General features: G+C 45.8%; 1 protein-coding gene and 2 pseudogenes across 1 annotated transcript; 1 reads left to right on the top strand and 2 right to left on the bottom strand.

The window, feature by feature from the left end:
• Positions 1-5,927: 5,927 nt before the first annotated feature.
• Positions 5,928-8,741, bottom strand: LOC147887745 (uncharacterized; annotated as a pseudogene).
• Positions 8,742-8,745: 4 nt separating this feature from the next.
• On the bottom strand, positions 8,746-9,942 carry LOC147887744 (uncharacterized; annotated as a pseudogene).
• A 1,238-nt stretch (positions 9,943-11,180) lies between these two features.
• On the top strand, positions 11,181-11,949 carry LOC147887743 (uncharacterized). Its single transcript, XM_087393816.1, has 2 exons — positions 11,181-11,384; positions 11,483-11,949. Exons 1-2 carry the CDS (start codon positions 11,227-11,229, stop codon positions 11,556-11,558), a joined length of 234 nt encoding a protein of 77 aa, XP_087249942.1. The 5' UTR covers positions 11,181-11,226; the 3' UTR covers positions 11,559-11,949.
• The last annotated feature ends 5,508 nt before the right edge of the window (positions 11,950-17,457 follow it).

Genomic DNA, 17,457 nt, shown 5'->3' with positions numbered 1-17,457 from the left:
GTCCAACAACAGCGCGCAGGCAGTACCAGTAGAGCTATTCGTAGCAATTGAGGAGATTTGCACGGAGGCAGTTCATGTACCTGCGGATGAACCTTGGATTATTGACAGTGGTGCATCGCGCCACATGACCGGTCGGAAGGATTGGTATACCTCTCTACAGCCGGTAGGGAATGACATCCTGGTAGCAGTCGGCAATGATGCAAAATGTCCAGCAAAAGGAAAAGGTACGATTGCTCTCAAGTCAGATGGAGTTGTAAAACAGTTGTCCGATGTTCTTTATGTGCCAAATATCAAGAGGCACTTGTTGTCCGTTTCTGCGATCGCAGATCGGGACCTCAAAGTTCAATTCGATAAGAATGGCGCACAGATTTTGGACTTTAAGGGAAGGTCATTGGTAAAGGTACACGGTGCAACATCTATGAACTCTCAGCTTTCAGTGCTCGAGCCGATGTGAAGAACACTAAGCTGTGGCATGAGAGGTTTGGTCATCTAAACCTTAATTCTTTAAAGGAGATGCATAAAAGTGGAATGATTGCAGACCTACTAGAAATTACAGATCTGCCCGATGTATGTGAAGCTTGCATGATGGGCAAGCAGCATCGGCAGTCCTTTCCTAAAGAGGCCAACAGGGCAAAGGCTCCTCTAGAGCTCATTCACACGGACCTCTGTGGAAAGATGGAGACAGAAGCTTTGGGTGGTTCCTACTACTTCATGACGCTGATCGACGACTACAGTAGAAGGATATGGATATACTTTCTGAAGACTAAAGACGAGGCTTTTAGTAAGTTCAATGAATGGCATGTAATGGTCGAGAAAGAAATGGGGAGGAAGATGAAGAAATTGAGATAAGACAGAGGTGGAGAGTTCACATCAACTGAATTCGAAAGTTACTGCAAAAGTCACGGGATCGAGGCAGAAATCCCCGCCACATACTTCACAGCAAAATGGAGTAGCAGAACGCAAGATGCGCGTCATCTGCAAAATGGACAGGAGTATGATGAAAGGGAAAGATTTGCCAAAGGCTTTCTGGGTTGAAGCATGTAACACTGTAGTTTACATTCTGAATCATAGCTACACAAAGGCTGTGAATGGGATGGCTCCACTGCAGGCCTTTTCTGGTAAGAAACCTTCAGCTGCACATTTCAGAGTTTTTGGATGTGACTGTTTTGTGCATGTCACTGATGCTAATAGGACCAAATGGAAACCAAAGAGCTGGAAGTGTATTTTCTTGGGCTACAGTGAAGAGGCAAAGGGTTACCGTCTCTATAACCCTGTTACCAAGAAGGTAATAGTAAGTCGCGATGTGGTTTTCTCAGAACAGCCGCATCAATTGGAGGAGGATGCTTCCTTCCCAGACAACCAGGACCAGGATATCATCCAGTACAACCACCAACAGCCGACCGAACTCCCCCAACGGTGCTTGGGAGGATTATAGATAAAGAAGAGGAAGAAGAGCCTCTAGAACCACAACGGCAACGACCATTCCCAAAGTGGGTAAAGAAGCTTTTGGATGGCAGAGAACCTCCAGCCATTAAGGAGGAACCATCCGAACACCACCGGTCCAAGAGATTAGAGGAGCAAAGAAGGGTGCAGGAACACTTAGTCAACTATGCTTTGATGACAGAGGTGATCCGTGCTGATGAACCCAAGTGTCTTGAAGAGGCACAAGGTGATGATAGGTGGATGGAGGCTATGCAGTCAGAGTATGGCTCCATAATGAAGAACAACACTTGGGACCTTGTGGATTGACCACCAAAACGCAAGGTAATCGGGTGTACAAGACCAAGTACAAGTCCGACGGCACGTTGGATAAGTACAAGGCTCGGCTCGTGGCAAAAGGATTCGCACAGGTACATGGTTTTGATTATCAAGAGACTTTTGCTCCCACAGCTCGACTAACCACAATTCGCAGTGTTTTGGCTTTAGCAGCCCAGGGAAGTTGGCCCGTGTTTCAGATGGATGTAAAATATGCCTTTCTGAATGGAGATCTCAAGGAGGAGGTATACGTGGAACAACCACTAGGTTTTGTGGTCCCCGGTTTAGAAGGTAAAGTCTGTAAACTGAAGAAGGCACTCTACGGGCTGAAACAGGCCCCACGAGCATGGTACCAGCGGATTGATGCCTACTTTCTACAAAACGGGTTTAGGAGGAGCCCATCTGATGCAAATTTGTATATCTTCACAGGAGGGAGGTGTATGATCGTGGTCCTTTATGTGGACGACCTTGTCATAACAAGGAACCATGAAGACAAGATCTCGTAGATAAAGAATTTGCTAGGAAGAGAGTTTGAAATGATAGACCTCGGACTGATGCATTTCTGTTTGGGGATTGAAGTTTGGCAAGAGCCAAAACAGATCTTCATTTCACAGCTGAAGTATGCTGGAGAGATACTGAAGGCATTTGGCATGGCTGAGTGCAAGTCAGCTGGTACCCTATGGAGGTTGGCGTGAAGCTCTCAAACGAGGATTCATCACCACTAGTGGACAAAGCAAAGTACAGAAGGCTTGTGGGCAGTTTAATTTACTTGTGCAACACACGGCTAGTCATCAGCTTTGTGATTGGTGTACTAAGCAGGTTTTCCAATAAGCCCTGGAGAACCATTGGAGGGCAGGGATGTGGGTGCTGAAATACATCAAAGGCACACTTGATTATGGCATCACCTATACCAAGGGCAACATCTTGACCGGATTCTGTGATTCGAATTGGGCAAGAGACGTGGACAGCAGGAGATCAGTGACAGGTTATTGTTTCTCACTTAGATCTGGAGTTGTGTCATGGGTCAGCAAGAAGCAACCTACAGTTGCTCTTTCTTCTACCGAGGCTGAGTACAAATTAGCATGCTTTGCTTCTTGCGAGGCAGTGTGGTTGAGGAGGATTTTAGGGGACATGGGTGCAGTGCAGAACAAGCCTACGCAGTTATCATGTGACAATCAGAGTTGCATGGCGATTGCAAAGAACCTTGTGTTCCACGCTCGCACAAAACACATTGAGATTCAATATCACTTTGTATGCGAGCTCATCATGGATGGAGAGGTCGACTTAGTGTACTGTCCGACTATAGAGAATGCTGCGGACATCTTCACGAAGGCTCTTGAAAGAGACTTGCTGGAGAGGCATCTTCATCGACTTGGCATTGGGCCGAAAAAGTAAGTTCACTTGCGGGTGGACATTGAGGGGGGGTGTTAGATATCAATGTTCCACTCTCGGTGTAACTACGCGGGAACCAGCTAACTCTACTTATAAGCCCCCCATATGAGGAGAAGGCATTTGAGTACCTTGGTTATCCGGTAGGTCCTAGTTTGGACACCAGATGGGGGCCATGTGTGGCCTGATGGCTGGACGGCTTCAGATAGAGTTGGCACACCGCCAACTAGGCTACATGCAAGTGTGGGAAGGCATCCCATGACTGATCGCACTAAGGGTAGACGGAGCATTTCCCAGGGTAGCCCACTCTCGGGTTGCGGGGCCCGTTTGGAGCCCCAGATGATCCCGGATGGCTCTGGGCCGAACTGTAGGTTAGTTGCTCTATTTTATGCCACGGTTCTATCGTGTGGTCGATGGCCTATTTCGGGACCGACCCCCAGTCGACCGTTTTGGGCGGATTGGGTCGGTCACCCAATTAGGTCTAACTGACTACGACTAGTGTCTATATAAGAGCAAGCTCGTGGAGCCCATTTCATCACTGGCTACAGCAACCCTGATTCCTTAGTATCCAGCCTCCGTCCTCTACTTTTTTTGGCACGCCATCGAAGCTCCTCACACAGGAGCGCACAGTTGGGAGGCAGCGCCATCTATTGTATCAGTTCTACAGTAATCAAATTTTTTTGATTCTCCATACTATCTGCTTTTCTCTCTTGCGTACGAGATCCTGTTATCTGTTGAGCACAGACGTTGTATTGTTTTCTTACATGTTTATGTAATAAATGCTCCACAACATAGTCACAAAAAATGGCTATCTTGGATGGTAAGGTTGTAAGACTCAGCTAGTGTGCAGAGGGTTCAATTCCTGCATAGCACGCGGATTGGCGGAAGTATCGCAAACACTCAGTTGAGTGCACATATGAGGTCTCTGCTCAAAAATATTTTCTCGGCCCTTCATGACTCGGATTCTACGTAAAATTTTTCATGAGTGTGAAGAGACTACAGTGTGGGCATTTTAGCACTGCCTTGTAGGTAGTGCTATACTAACACTTGCGTAAACAAGATGAATTTTATTCATGTGGCTTGCGAAGAGAGAGAAGAAGAGAGAGAGAGAGAGAGAGAGACGCAGTGCTATACTAACACTTGCGTAAACAAGATGAATTTTATTCATGTGGCCTGCCAAGAGAGAGAAGAAGAGAGAGAGAGAGAGAGAGAGAGAGAGAGAGAGAGAGAGAGAGAGAGAGAGAGAGAGGGGGAGGGAGGGAGGGAGGGAGGGAGGGAGAAGAAGAAGAAGAAAAAGAAAAAGAAGAAGAAGAAGGGGACAAAGAGAGAGAGAGAGAGAGAGAGAGAGAGAGAGAGAGAGAGAGAGAGAGATGAGAAGAAGGAAGAGAGAGAGAAAGGGGGAGAAAAAAATGGGATGCAAATAGCAAGTGCAACTTAGCCCAATCATAAAAATCAAAATGCTAATTTCAAAAATACAATCTTTTTCTCATCTGCAACTAGAACCTCCAATTAGACCTTCCCTCAGGGCAGGCCAAAAAGTGGCTTGCTGAGAGAGAGAGACGAAGAAGAAGAGAGAGAGAGAGAGAGAGAGAGAGAGAGAGAGAGAGAGAGAGAGAGAGAAAGAGAGATAGATAGATAGAGAGATAGATAGATATAAACGTCTCTAAAAGGCCAAACGGCCTATGAGACTAAAACAGTTGATACATCTGCTAGTGTTGTCTCATCAAAGAGAACAACAAAATAAATAAGCTGAAGGCTGAGAGCTACTAAAGGTACTTACAGTCAGAGGGACTGCAAGTGACCCAAAACTAATGAAATACCAAGCAAGTATTTACTAAAAGTACCAATTGATCAGCATAGGCAGAAAGCTAATTAATAAAAAGGTTGCACTCTTCTTATGTCAAAAATCCCAATCATGGGCAGCTCTAGGATCTCATAACTCGGTGCCACACGTTTCCAATGTTTGGCAATGATGGCACGGATTCGATGAAGATATGGGTGCCGAGCATGGGGTCTTGGGGGCCTGGGCCTCCGTGACCTAGACATGGTGATGGCTCGGTCCAAAATCACACCACTAGAGTGTGGCAATTTGCCTGTGTGTGATAAGGTGGTGGTGGCGCCAGGGGTTTCTGATGGTGGGGAGGGCATAAAACTAGCTGAGGTGCTGGCAATGAAGAAGTCTCTGAGTGTACTTTGCCTGGGTGGGGCTGGTGGTCTTGGTTGTCTGTCTCCCAACAAAGTCTCTCTATGTCGCCTGAGCTCTGATAAAAACAAACCCAAGCATTTTTTATCTTCGTACTCCATCACCCTACGGAGTGGGCCAAATCCCTTTCTGAATAGACAGTGGTATCTTCCTCGGATTTCATAATATACCGTGCATCTACATACGTAATGCTCCTCTGTCTCCTCCTCTTGCTGGCATAACTGACATATCCGATCCTGATGGGTTGTGTGGATGTATCTCCCTGTCTCTATTCTCAACTGATGTGATGAGGTTCGAATTTGGCCAATAATACTACGTAGCCCGTGAGATAGGTGTGTCCATGTATGCTGGCCTGGCTATAAGTTCATCTTGAGATAAATGAAGAAAATGGTTCTGGTAGTGTGCCATCTTCTTCCCTAGGGGCTCATGTGGTCTAGTCCAGGTTCTCTCAGTCTCCAACTTGACAATATCAGCTCTAATGATCTTGTTTCAGTCATGGCGAGACAGGGCTAACTTGGGACAAACTGTATTGAAAGGGTGGGAGTGCATCCATTGTCAACTCATGCTCTACAAACCATCTCTATAGCTGAGCATACTAGCACCATGTTCGACCCTCCTCTGCTAGCTGCCTCGATGATATCATAGCCAACTGTGCATATCTGGAGCCAGGTAGATCCCACAATCTATGTATGCAAGTTACTGCTTGGAACAGAGCCTCAGTCACTAGTGGAGCAGCTGCTAATTCAGCTCGTATTATCGGATGTGCTATAGATGGCTTGCTCCGGATCATGCGGGCAATCAGTGTCACTAATGGCCTTTCCAATCTCCTCCACTTTGTTGCACCCCCTACACTGGGGCCCCATATAGCTGCACCATAAAGTAGTGTGGGCACCACCAATGTCTCAAAAAACCATAATTTTGTGCGTGGCTCTTGGAACTGTACATGTGCACACTGTCTCTCTAGTACCCCCAAAGCTGCATAGCCTCTATCCAATCTGGCATCAATCGCGGCTCTCAATGAAAATTGTGGACCAGAAAAGATCACCCCGAGGTACACATAAGATCGTACCTGCTCTACTGTCTCACCTTTGAAAGTGAACTGTTGTCCTGAGCGCGTTACCCAAGCCTGTGTAGTATTAAATACCATCACCTTGGTTTTCCCAAGGTTTATTAATAGATCCCTGTCCTCACAAAAAGCTTGTAGCGCATCTAAATGTCTTTGTAATCCTTTCGGGGAATCTGCAATCAAAACTACATCATCTGCATAGAGCAATATGGGTATCAACACTCCTGCTAGCCTGGCTCTGGGTCCTCCTATCCTGTTGATATACTCTGAGAGCTCATCAATGTATATGCCAAATAGTGTGGGAGAGAGAGGGCACCCCTACTTCACACCAATAGTACTCATAACTGCATCTGACAGCCCTCTAGGTGCTTTAACTCGGCCCATCACCATCTCATACAAGGCATATATCCCCCACTGCATCTCATGTGGTACTCTAATATCCAGTAGTCTTTCCATCAGCCTGGTCCATGGGATTGTGTCAAAGGCTTTGCGGAAGTCTACAAAGCAACAATATATCTTTTTATGATGATGTTTGCCTTCCTCTATGAGTGCCCGGAGAGTCAGGATGTGATCCAAAGTGGTATAACCTCGCCTAAAACTTGCGTGTCCTACCGCTCTGTGTCCATGCATTGCTGCCCATCTGCTCAACTCCTTTTCCAAGATGGATCAATATATCTTGGCTAGGCAGTGGCCAATCATGATAGTCCTATAATTGTTGGGCATCATCGGATCTCCACTCTTAAAGAGTGGTACAATGGTATGCTCTGTCCAGCTAGGGGGGAATCCTTCACAAACTGCTCTATTAAACACATGCACAAGAAGCGGTGCCACAATGTCCCGTGCGTACATGAAGTGCTCTCCCGCTAATCCATCATGATCCAAAGCCTTTCCATGTCCCAATCTGTCAATGGCATCATTGACCATATGTAATTTGAAGAAGGAGCAATATGTAGGCCTCGTATCCTGTGGGTACGGAATCGGTGGCTGTCCTAGTATATCATATAATGACTGCGCATAGTCGGCCCAAGCTTCTGGTGCTACAATCGGTGTACCAGGCTGTCTCTCCTGAAACATCCTCCATGCCTTCTTGCTGTTCTGTCCCAAGAATAATTGGTAGATCTCTGCCTCCAATCTAGCTAAGTAGGCCCGTTTCTTCTTCCGTATTAGGCGTGAGAAGATGGCCTTGGCTTGCTTGTGTGTCCGAGTGTTTGTAGCAACCTCCTATTGTAATTGTCTGCGCATCATACGACACTCATCGTCATAGCAACTATTGTGTGGGGCAGTGCTACAAGGAGGGGTGGATGATATTGTTGTGTGTGGGAATGCATACTGTGCTGACACATGTAATACCTCTGTCAAACCACGAGTGATCTCCTCCAGGGGACCATGAGGGTCTAGCACCATAATTTTGTCCCACACTGCATCTCCATACACTGTAGCAGTCTCCTCCATGAATTGGTATCTAGGTTGTCTCTGAAACGAAGGCCTGACTACCCCCCTCCAGCATCCTCCTGACACAATAAACCTCAATATAGCATGGTCCGCAGCCACTCCAATGGGTCTGCTATAGATACACTGAAATCACGGATCTGTGGGATTAGAGACGGCAACCCCATCAAATAATCAACTGTACTAGCACCTCCTTTTGGGTTCCAGCATGTAAGAGCATCTGAACCTAGCCAATAAGACAGACCATTGAAGATAATCAATCCATGGGCACTCCCTAATGCTAAGAAATGTGTACCATATTCTGTCACATCTCCCAAGTCCTGTGCCGACCTATGCAAACCCACCTCCTCTGCGTTGATCTCTCTGTAGATGGCATCACTCGAGTCATATATTGATGTCTGCCTCAAGTGTGTACGGGCATTAAAGTCCCCCACTAGCAATATCTCCCCCATGCTCGCATATCTCATAATGTCCTCATATAATGGCAAGTACGGCGACTCACCCTCAGGTGCATACCTCGAGTAGGCAGGTGGAAAGTAGCATGCAGCTACATATAAATCCCTGGGGTCCCCTCTGTCCACTAGGATCCACATGTATCTGGCTTCTGCATCTATATGAACGACATGTACTATGTCATCCTCTCTGTACAATACTGCTACTCCCCTAGAGCCTCTAGTCCCTCCTGCCATCCGTGGCTGTGGTCGGCATACTGATTCCCACCTAAAACCTCTAACATCTGGAAGTTTCCTCCCCTTGCACTGGTGTGTCTGTGTAAATAGCGATATTCGCATGCCTAAAAGAATCCTCAAAATAGCCTGCATCTAGCCTCACAGAACCATTACAGTTCCATATACTGAACCTTAAAGTCTCCGAGGCCATACCGTCATGTGGATCTCCTCTCTGTGATGATAACTCTCCCATCTTTGTACACGGCCCACTTGCCCTGTTCCCGGGCTTCAAGCACCTTTGGCATGCATTCCTTCCTATGTGCCACTTGTGCAGGAGTGAGGTCCTCATCTAAGTAGATCTTCTGACCTTTGAGGGCTGTCCTTTTGGACAAAAATGCCTTTTTTCCCCCCATGTCCTCAAATCATAAAATCAAGGCCTTGGGCCAGGTGTCATCTTTTCCTACCCGCCATGCAACAGCAATAGGTACACTTTCCACCCCTATCCTCAATGCTAGCGCCTTCGCATCTTTAGTGGCATCCTCTTTTTGTTCCCATCCCACAATTCTAACATGCAAGATCCGAGCCTTTCTCCTTGCCTCTTCCTCTAGTGTGGCATTCATGACCTCTATTTTATTAGCTGTTACTCCTTTGTTTTTCTTGACCACTTCAATCCATGGTGCGTTTTCTTTCATCTCAGTGCCCACTTCTTGTGCTTGTTTTTTTGCATCTTTAGCCACCTCGGCCCAAGTATGCACCTCTTTTTCAACATTTGCTTTCACTTTAACAACACTTGCCTCCACGGCTGCAATTGCCTCCCTGCTTTTCTGAGACTCTTTGTCCATGGCTGCAGATACATCATTTTTACAAGCCTCAAATTGCGATTTCAATTCTGCCATTTCCTTATCTTTTACCGATTCCATGGCCCTTGTCTCAGCATTTACATAATCTTTCATAATCTTATGCATATCCTTTTGTAGCAATACTTGGTGTACTTCCACTTCAGCCCACAATCTAGATTGCACTTCACACAGTAACTGTGCTTGCATGTTCGCTTTCAGTTCTTGCATTTCAACTTTGAGCTGCTTTTCCATTTCCTTCTTGGCTTTGCATACTTCGGTTTCCATCTGCTTCTTTATTTGCTCATACGTTACTTTTGCTTGTGTCTCGACTTCTTGCATAATTTCCTCCCGCATGGTGCGCATCTCTGCTCTTACCAATTTGTACATCTTGTTAAATACTACTTCATCAATCATCTTGGGGGTTTTTCCCAATCTCTTTGAGCTTGGAGAGAGCCTCCATTCTCTGCCTTTCCGGATACGAAACTTGGGGATTTTTTGTGTCTTTCCCGGTGTGTGAAATTCAGCCTCATTTGCGATCTCTGGTGTGGCATCTCCTTCATTAAGAGTAGCCATGTATGTTTCCACAACCAGAGAGAAAGAGAGAGCATAAACTCCAGCAGGTGCAAAGCAAAGGCAAACACCGACCTCAACCAGAGAGAAAGAGACGTCGCTGAGGGATTACTCTTACGGTAGAGAAGACTGTGTACACCAGAACAAAAGTCCCGACGATCTCCGCTCCCAAACCGTCGCCTCTTCGGTTGAGTCTGCTGGTGGTCGTCGTGGTCGTGGTCGTTGTCGTAGTCGGCGTGCTGGAGGGGAAACAGTTTTTGGTAGGATTGGAGCGATTTTGCGAAGCAGACTGGGAGCTCAGATTTCTAAACTCGGTAGAGAAAGGGCTGCAAGAGGAGCTGCTGAGAAACAGGCTGCAGGAGAAGCTACTGTAGAGAGGGAGAAGCTGCTGAGAAACAGGCTGCAGGAGAGAGAGAGAGAGAGAGAGAGAGAGAGAGAAGGGGGGGGAGAAAAAGATGGGATGCAAATAGCAAGAGAAAGAGAGAGAAGGAGGAAGATAGAGAGAAAGGGGGAGAAAAAGATGGGATCCAAGGAGCAAGTGCAACGTAGCCCAATCATAAAAGTCCAAATGCTAATTTGGAAAACATGTCTTTTTTTCATCCTTAGCTAGAACCTCCAATTAGTGAGGGTAGGCTAAGAAAAGTGTCCCACACCATTTCTTGTCAGGTTGCCCCCTTCTCTCTCTCTCTCTCTCTCTCTCTCTCTCTCTCTTACTCACTCATCTCTCTCTTTCTCTCTCTCTCTCTCTCTCTCTCTCTTTCACACACACACACACACACACAGAGTTTGCAAATGGCTTTGCATTTGCAAGAGGTTGCATTATAGCATTCAAATTTTCCAATGGTTCTACTCAAGAGCTTCCATCATAGGTGTTGCAAAGTAATCACCCATTTGACTTTTGGCACAACCTAAGGGAGCGCTCACATTACTTGTACTCACTTGTTTTTAGCACTGCCTTCCAGGCAGTGCTATCGTTACACTTTTCTTAAAAAAGTGTCCCACACCATTTTTCACCACGTGGCCCCCTTCTATTTTGGTTCTTTCTCTTTCACTCACACACACTCTCTTTTTTTAAGAAAACTCTCTCTCTCTCTCTCTCTCTCTCTCTCTCACCGAGTTTGCAAATCATTCGAACTATCCTATACACGGGCTTCCATCATAGGTGTTGCAAATGAATCATTCATTCATGTTGACAATTGTTTTCCTTTGAGAGAACCAATTGCCAAGTACTTGTTAGGTTCCACACGTGTGACACGAGCGCTTATACGTGCGACGACGACAAAGGCTATGGCGCTCAGCAACTTTCTGATAACAGTCGTTGGAGTTGGTGCTGTTTGGATGCTTCTCAGGGGTGACGTCAAACAGTCTTCCGAGATCTTGAGCAAAAATGTTCGCCACATCCGTAAATGGCTGGAGAAGGAAGCAGCTTCAAGCTCCTCTGTCGAGTGCGTACTTGTATAAATTGGTGTTATCTAGCCCTAATCTTTCTGGATGCTTGAGAGGGTTTATTGAATCAGTTTGGCTTTCCCCTTGGTCCCCACAGAGCTGGAGCAACGAAACCGAGGGAAATTCAAACCCAGGCATCTGAGAAAGGTGTCCCAAAGGAAGATAAGCAATAGGTTTTGCTTGAGGTCGGTATTACAACAGTGCATAGAATGGCATCTCTTGTCTGCTACGTACCAGTAAATTTTGGTTTGACTATATAAAATGAAATCCTGATTTTAGGTAGGAAACTAGAGGCATTTCAGATCATGTAGCTTAGTTGGGGTCAGTTGACCGATTTCGGGAGTAAGTTTCTCGTCATTATGTTTTGCTTTCCCAATTCAATTTTCAACATTGGAACGCCATGAGTACCACAAGGAGTAGCTGGACGTTTTGAAATAGGCTCACTCAGTCTTTAAAGACATCCCTAAATGCGAAGGATAAAAGTCCTCTTTTGTACTACGCCCTCTTTTAAATTCTTGCCTCTTCTCACGAAGAATGGAAACATACATTTTCTAATGGAGATGTACTCTTTCTTTAAGGATTTGTCATCCTGGCCTCTAAATGTAAATCTGCAGTGAAAACCAAGGGTTGCAATGTTTTTCCTGCAAATTATTCTTTTGGTTGCCAACTGAGAAGACATGCTAGGCTTATCTATTATACTAAAGTAAATTATAACGATGGTCTAAACACAGGAGAAAGAGAGTCAAAGTTCTCTTTCTTGCACAGCATAGCTTTGATTTATCTTCATTGCTTGGTTGGAGATGTGCTTATGACCTGAAAAAGAGACATTGCTTTAAATTATACCCTCACCTTTGTTACCACATTTAGCATGGGTCTCCTATGAATTGCAAGTATGAAGCAGTAATTATATAGAACCAAGGTTCCTCCATGTTATCATTCACACTTCTGCACCTAGGCATAATTAGTGAGCGAGTATGTTATTAGAGAATACAAGATGTTCTATCCACTACCATGTCAAGTGGGATACCATGTCAAACAAGAGAGCATGCTTGCTAGCCAACTCCCCGCAGCTGAAGATTTCCCCGAGTGCACACAGCTCAACAAGAAACACGAACTCACTCCATGTGCATGCAGGTCTGGAAGATAGAATACTCAGATGTACAGCCAAAAGAATATATGTATAGCTGTATAAATCCATGTGCACCTGCAGCTTACTAGGGCTGAGGTAAGGCACCCAAAATGGCATATGCTGCCCCACCTGCTTTAGACTCTTTCTCTCCGCCACGTTCCTTCCTATATGTTACGCTCTAGCTGAGGTAGCATGACCTCAGAAGAATCAGTCGACATTTCCCTTATAGGATCTATCTTTGTGATATATTTGTTTGGGCTTCATGTAAATGATCTGGAGGGAATTAATGTCAAGGTCCTAGGTGAGGGCTGATAGCACCAGACTAGGTAGATCTAAGGCCAAGGGCCTAGTGCAAAGATTGTGCCAGGGGCAAAGGATTTAATGCATCCCAAGAGAGGGGTGAAATGTTGCATTAGGAAGGCCCTATATGGATGACATATGGCATCTAGATCTATCTAGGGAATTGGGGCTTGTTGAGGCTAGAGAGAGAAGAGAAGGAAATTATTCACGTTGATTTTCGAATGGAATATCTCTGTCTGCTTGTTAGCCTCAGCAAGAATTGGCTGGGAGGTGATTCATGGTGCTGCTCCCGTGATATGAAGTAGAGATTAGATAGATCATTGTTATAATTGGTATCAGAGCTTATGGAGAGATCAAGGGATATGTGACGTGCAGAAGAACGGGACTGTTCATGGGCTTGACGGCGGGGTTTGATCAACGCTGGCCTACACAAACGGCGTCGAATAGGAAGACTGTGACGGAATGAAGACCTTCGAGGTGTTACGTGGCTGACTGGTCCGAAGTAGGTGTCGACCTGCTTCCCTGGCGGACTTACAGTTAGAGCCCTCCAAGGCTACGCAGACAGCTTGTAGACTCACATAGGTGGCGAGGCGACGGGCTGATCGCAACGAAGCTCCGCAACGAAGCTGCTGACGATGTCCGTGATAGATGGCGCTCCCGTAAGGCAACTCGACGGAATGTAATCAAGAGAGCGGTTAACGGAATTGAATGGTTGCAGAGCGTAGGAGCGGGACACGCAGGCATCTGTGCTGTTGCTGGAGTGGAGGGTTCCCGTAAGGTAACTTGACGAAACAAGGTAGATGAAGAGCGCAGGAGGGTCCTGCTACTCGTGACCTCCATACGACGGACTCATTCGACGAATTACAGATATGTGAATTGGACGATGCGTGGTCGACGAACGACGTGACGTACAGTTAGAGCCATGCATGGTCATGTAAATAGTTCGTAGGCAGAGGCGTGTTGATTGTTACGTGGAAATTGGTATTATTTGCGAGCAGGCAGTACGTGGAGGCTGCAGGCTTCGGGGACTCGAATTGCATGGAACCAAAAGGGAGCGTGGCTGTTCGTGGATGACCAGGGAGCTCTCTTCGACCTCCAGTAGTTTCATGTTGTTTTTTTTTCTCCTTGATTTAGTCGGGTGATGCTCTATTTTCATAGACAGGATCTCGTGAATGATCAGCCTGCATGAGGCTTTAATGTTGTAGCAGGGACAGATTATGCCTGTGCATATGCCTGTGTGCTTCAGTCAGAGTCAGTTTGCAGGAATTTCCCTAGTATAGGGAAAAGCGCCATCTGAGATATATGCCTATGTTAAATGCCTGATCAGTGTGAATGTGGGATTGCAGGAATTCCCTAGTATAGGGAATTGTGTTAGACTGTTAGTACACTGGATTGTATCAGCTGGTAAATACAGCTTGCTAGTGGTGTTAAAAAAAAAAAAAAAAAACCCCAAATCAAAACAAAACAAAACAAACCAAAACCCCCATTGAACAGAATAAAAGCAGAAGAAGGAGCTTCCAGGAGGGACCCTGGTGAATCAGGAGTCCGGCCGACCCAGCAGGTGTCGCGCCCAGTAGCTCACACTTTATCTGGCAGGATTGCATTGCTGGAGGATGCCTTGCAACAGTTGTTAGCGCAGCAATTACAGGCCAATGCAGGGCAGTCCGAACTTAGGAGAGCGATACATAGTATGTCCGCCAGACCTTCTCGAGAGGAGAAGGGAAAGGCTCCAATGGAACCGGAGTCTAGTGTCCATACGGTCGAGCCTAGGAACGTTAAAGTGCCAAATATTGCCAATTACAGACCGGAAAAGTATTCTGGTCGGATGAACGAGCGTAGCTCCGATGTCATTGAGACCTGGTTACACAAATGGGACGAGGCGTTCGCCATTTGTGAAATCAGAAATGACATCAAGAAGATCCGTGAGGCCACCCACATGTTTAGTGAGGCAGCGGATCGGTGGTGGATCAAACAACAAAAAGATGGTATAGCATCCACTACCTGGGAGGGGTTTAAAAGAGAGTTTAGGAAACACTTCTTACCTCCTGACGAAGCATCCCGAGCTTGGGATCAATATAGGAACCTTCGTCAGAGAAATTTATCAGTGGCAGAATACACTGATAAGTTTCGAGAGAGTGTAATGAAGGTTGACGAACCCCTGCCTCAATCAATCCAAGTGAAAGATTTCATATTTGGATTGAATGATCGAATAAAAATGGAAGTTCGGGCTAAGTACGCGAACACGTTAGATGATGCAATAGCTATAGCCCTGAACTATGAGGATGCCAAGGGCAGCAAGCCAAGTGGGTTTGCACAGGTCGGAACCCAGTATGGGTATCCGAAGAAATCTGGGTTTAAGAAGAAGTGGGCTAGTAGAGGGAGTGGTTCGCAGCCGAGTGGTCAAGCCAAGCAGGCGAGACCAGCTGAAACTCCTAAACCAAGTACCACCATTGGAGTGAAAACATTGGAGTGAAAAGGAAAGTAACCCCAATGGCAGCCCGGGCTTGGTCCAAGTCTCCCTTGAACCTAGAACAAAGGGAAAAAGCGAGGAGAGAAGGCTTATGTTTTGGTTGCCTTCAGCCTCATCAGTGGAAGGATTGTCCACGTAACAAAGATCATCGGATGGCTGAGATGGTGATCTCAGAGTGCGACGTGGAGATGCAGGGAAGTCCCAGAGCGGAAGAGATGCAGATTCAGCTAGCGGGATCTTCTCAGAGGTTAGTACATTGTTTGTTATGTGTGTCTGTTGCTAAGCTAGTGACGAGTGCACCTGATAACATCCTATCTAAGCCCGCAGCAACGGGGTATATAGCCTTTAATGATACTGAGTTAATTAAAATGAAAGGGCAAGTGGCCAATCATGATGTCATTGTGTTGTTTGACTCGGCGTCAACTCACAATGTGATTAACTCCAAGCTCGTGAAGAGGCTGAATTTAAAGACAAGTCCATCTGACTATGCGTATACAGTCAGGATGGCAGATGGAAGTTCAACTGAAGTATGGGACCAAAGGGTTACCCAGTTGGAGCTTCGGATTCAGGACTATGCTGAGAAGCTTGATTTTGAAATGACCAAGCTTGCTCATGCAGATATAGCCCTGGGTATGGCGTGGCATTCTAGGAAGAATCCAGCCATTGATTGGAAAAAGCACGTATATCAATTCAAGATGAATGATGTGCTTTATGTCTTGCGAGGTGAGAAAGATATACCTCAGGGACCGTTGGTTTCCGTGATGGAAATCCGAAAAGCTCAAGTAGAGTTTTTATTCCTTTGCGCAGCATCGGTAGAGCCGGTTGATGATTCTTCGGCTAGCACTAATGTTGCGCAAAGTGGTGAGATGGCCAAGCTGGCTAATCTTATAACAGAGGAGTTCTCTGAATGTTTTAGGGATGAACTACCTTATGGGTTACCTCCAGAGCGGAAAGTTCAACATAAGATTGAACTGATCCCGGGGGCAGAACCTGTAAATAGACCTCCCTATAGAATGAGTTTTACTGAAGAGGCGGAGGTGCGTAGACAACTGGAAGAATACCTCAAGTTCGGGCAGATTCAACCAAGTTTCTCGCCTTTTGCTTCGCCAGTGATATTAAAGAAGAAAAAGGATGATACGTTTCGCCTCTGTATAGATTGCAGAGCATTGAATAATATCACTGCTAAGCACAGGTATTCGATGGCTCGGATTGATGATTTGCTAGATGCATTACATGGAGCCGTGATCTTCAGCAAGATAGATCTTAAGTGTGGCTACCATCAAATCCGGATTAGAGCCGAGGATGTGCATAAGACCGCTTTCAGAAGCAGGTTTGGTCATTACAAGTTTTTGGTAATGCCGTTCGGACTTACCAATGCTCCAGCGACATTCGTCATGCTGATGAACGATTTACTACGTCCGTATATCGGAAAGTTCATAGTACATTTTACTGACGATATCCTGATATTCAGTAAAAGTATTACTGAGCATCGTGAACACTTGAGAGTAGTGTTCAGTACTTAGAGGAAAGCCAGTCTTTATGTAAATAAAAAGAAAACTATACTGTGTATGGTTAGGCTTGAATATTTAGGATTCATAATTACTCCAGAGGGGGTAGAAATGGATCCGAAGAAAGTGGCTGTGATACTAACTTGGCCAATCCCTCAGAGTCTGACCGCGTTGCGATCATTCTTGGGATTTGTCCAGTTTTATAGAAGGCATATCAAAGGATATTCTGGAATAGTATCGCCATTGACTGATCTGACCTCAGATAAAGTACCTTTTATTTGGGGACAGAATCAACAAGAAAGTTTTAACACCATAAAACAAGCTGTGGTCACAGGACTGGTGTTAGAAATAGTTGATCCCCAGAAACCGTTGTTCCTAGAAACCGATGCAAGTGGCATTGCGGTAGGAGCAGTCCTCCTTCAAGAGGGAAGGCCAGTAGCCTTTGAAAGCAAGAAGATTTCTTCCTCTCAAAGGAATTGGCCAACTCATGAATTGGAGTTGTATGCTGTTATCCATGCTTTGAAAACATGGAGGCATTACTTGTATGGTTCAGAGTTTTATGTGGATGTGGATCATGATACTCTGAAACATTTTTGTAAACAGCCTGACTTGAGGGGCCGCCAAGCTAGGTGGGCAGAGCTCATGCAGGAGTTTAATCTAACGAT

Source organism: Dipteris shenzhenensis, chromosome 22 (assembly GCF_047967505.1).
Source record: "Dipteris shenzhenensis isolate YYH24624 ecotype China chromosome 22, Dip_SZ_1.0, whole genome shotgun sequence".
Taxonomy (NCBI): Eukaryota; Viridiplantae; Streptophyta; class Polypodiopsida; order Gleicheniales; family Dipteridaceae; genus Dipteris; species Dipteris shenzhenensis.
The sequence above is the reverse complement of the archived record's forward strand: the minus strand, read 5'-3'. Positions and strand labels throughout refer to the sequence as shown.

Bases quoted from the DNA above. Each gene is read 5' to 3' on its own strand.
- LOC147887743 (XM_087393816.1), top strand. From the start codon at position 11,227: ATGGCGCTCAGCAACTTTCTGATAACAGTCGTTGGAGTTGGTGCTGTT. The intron at 11,385-11,482 runs GTGCGTACTTGT...TGGTCCCCACAG, and splicing joins GCTTCAAGCTCCTCTGTCGA to AGCTGGAGCAACGAAACCGA.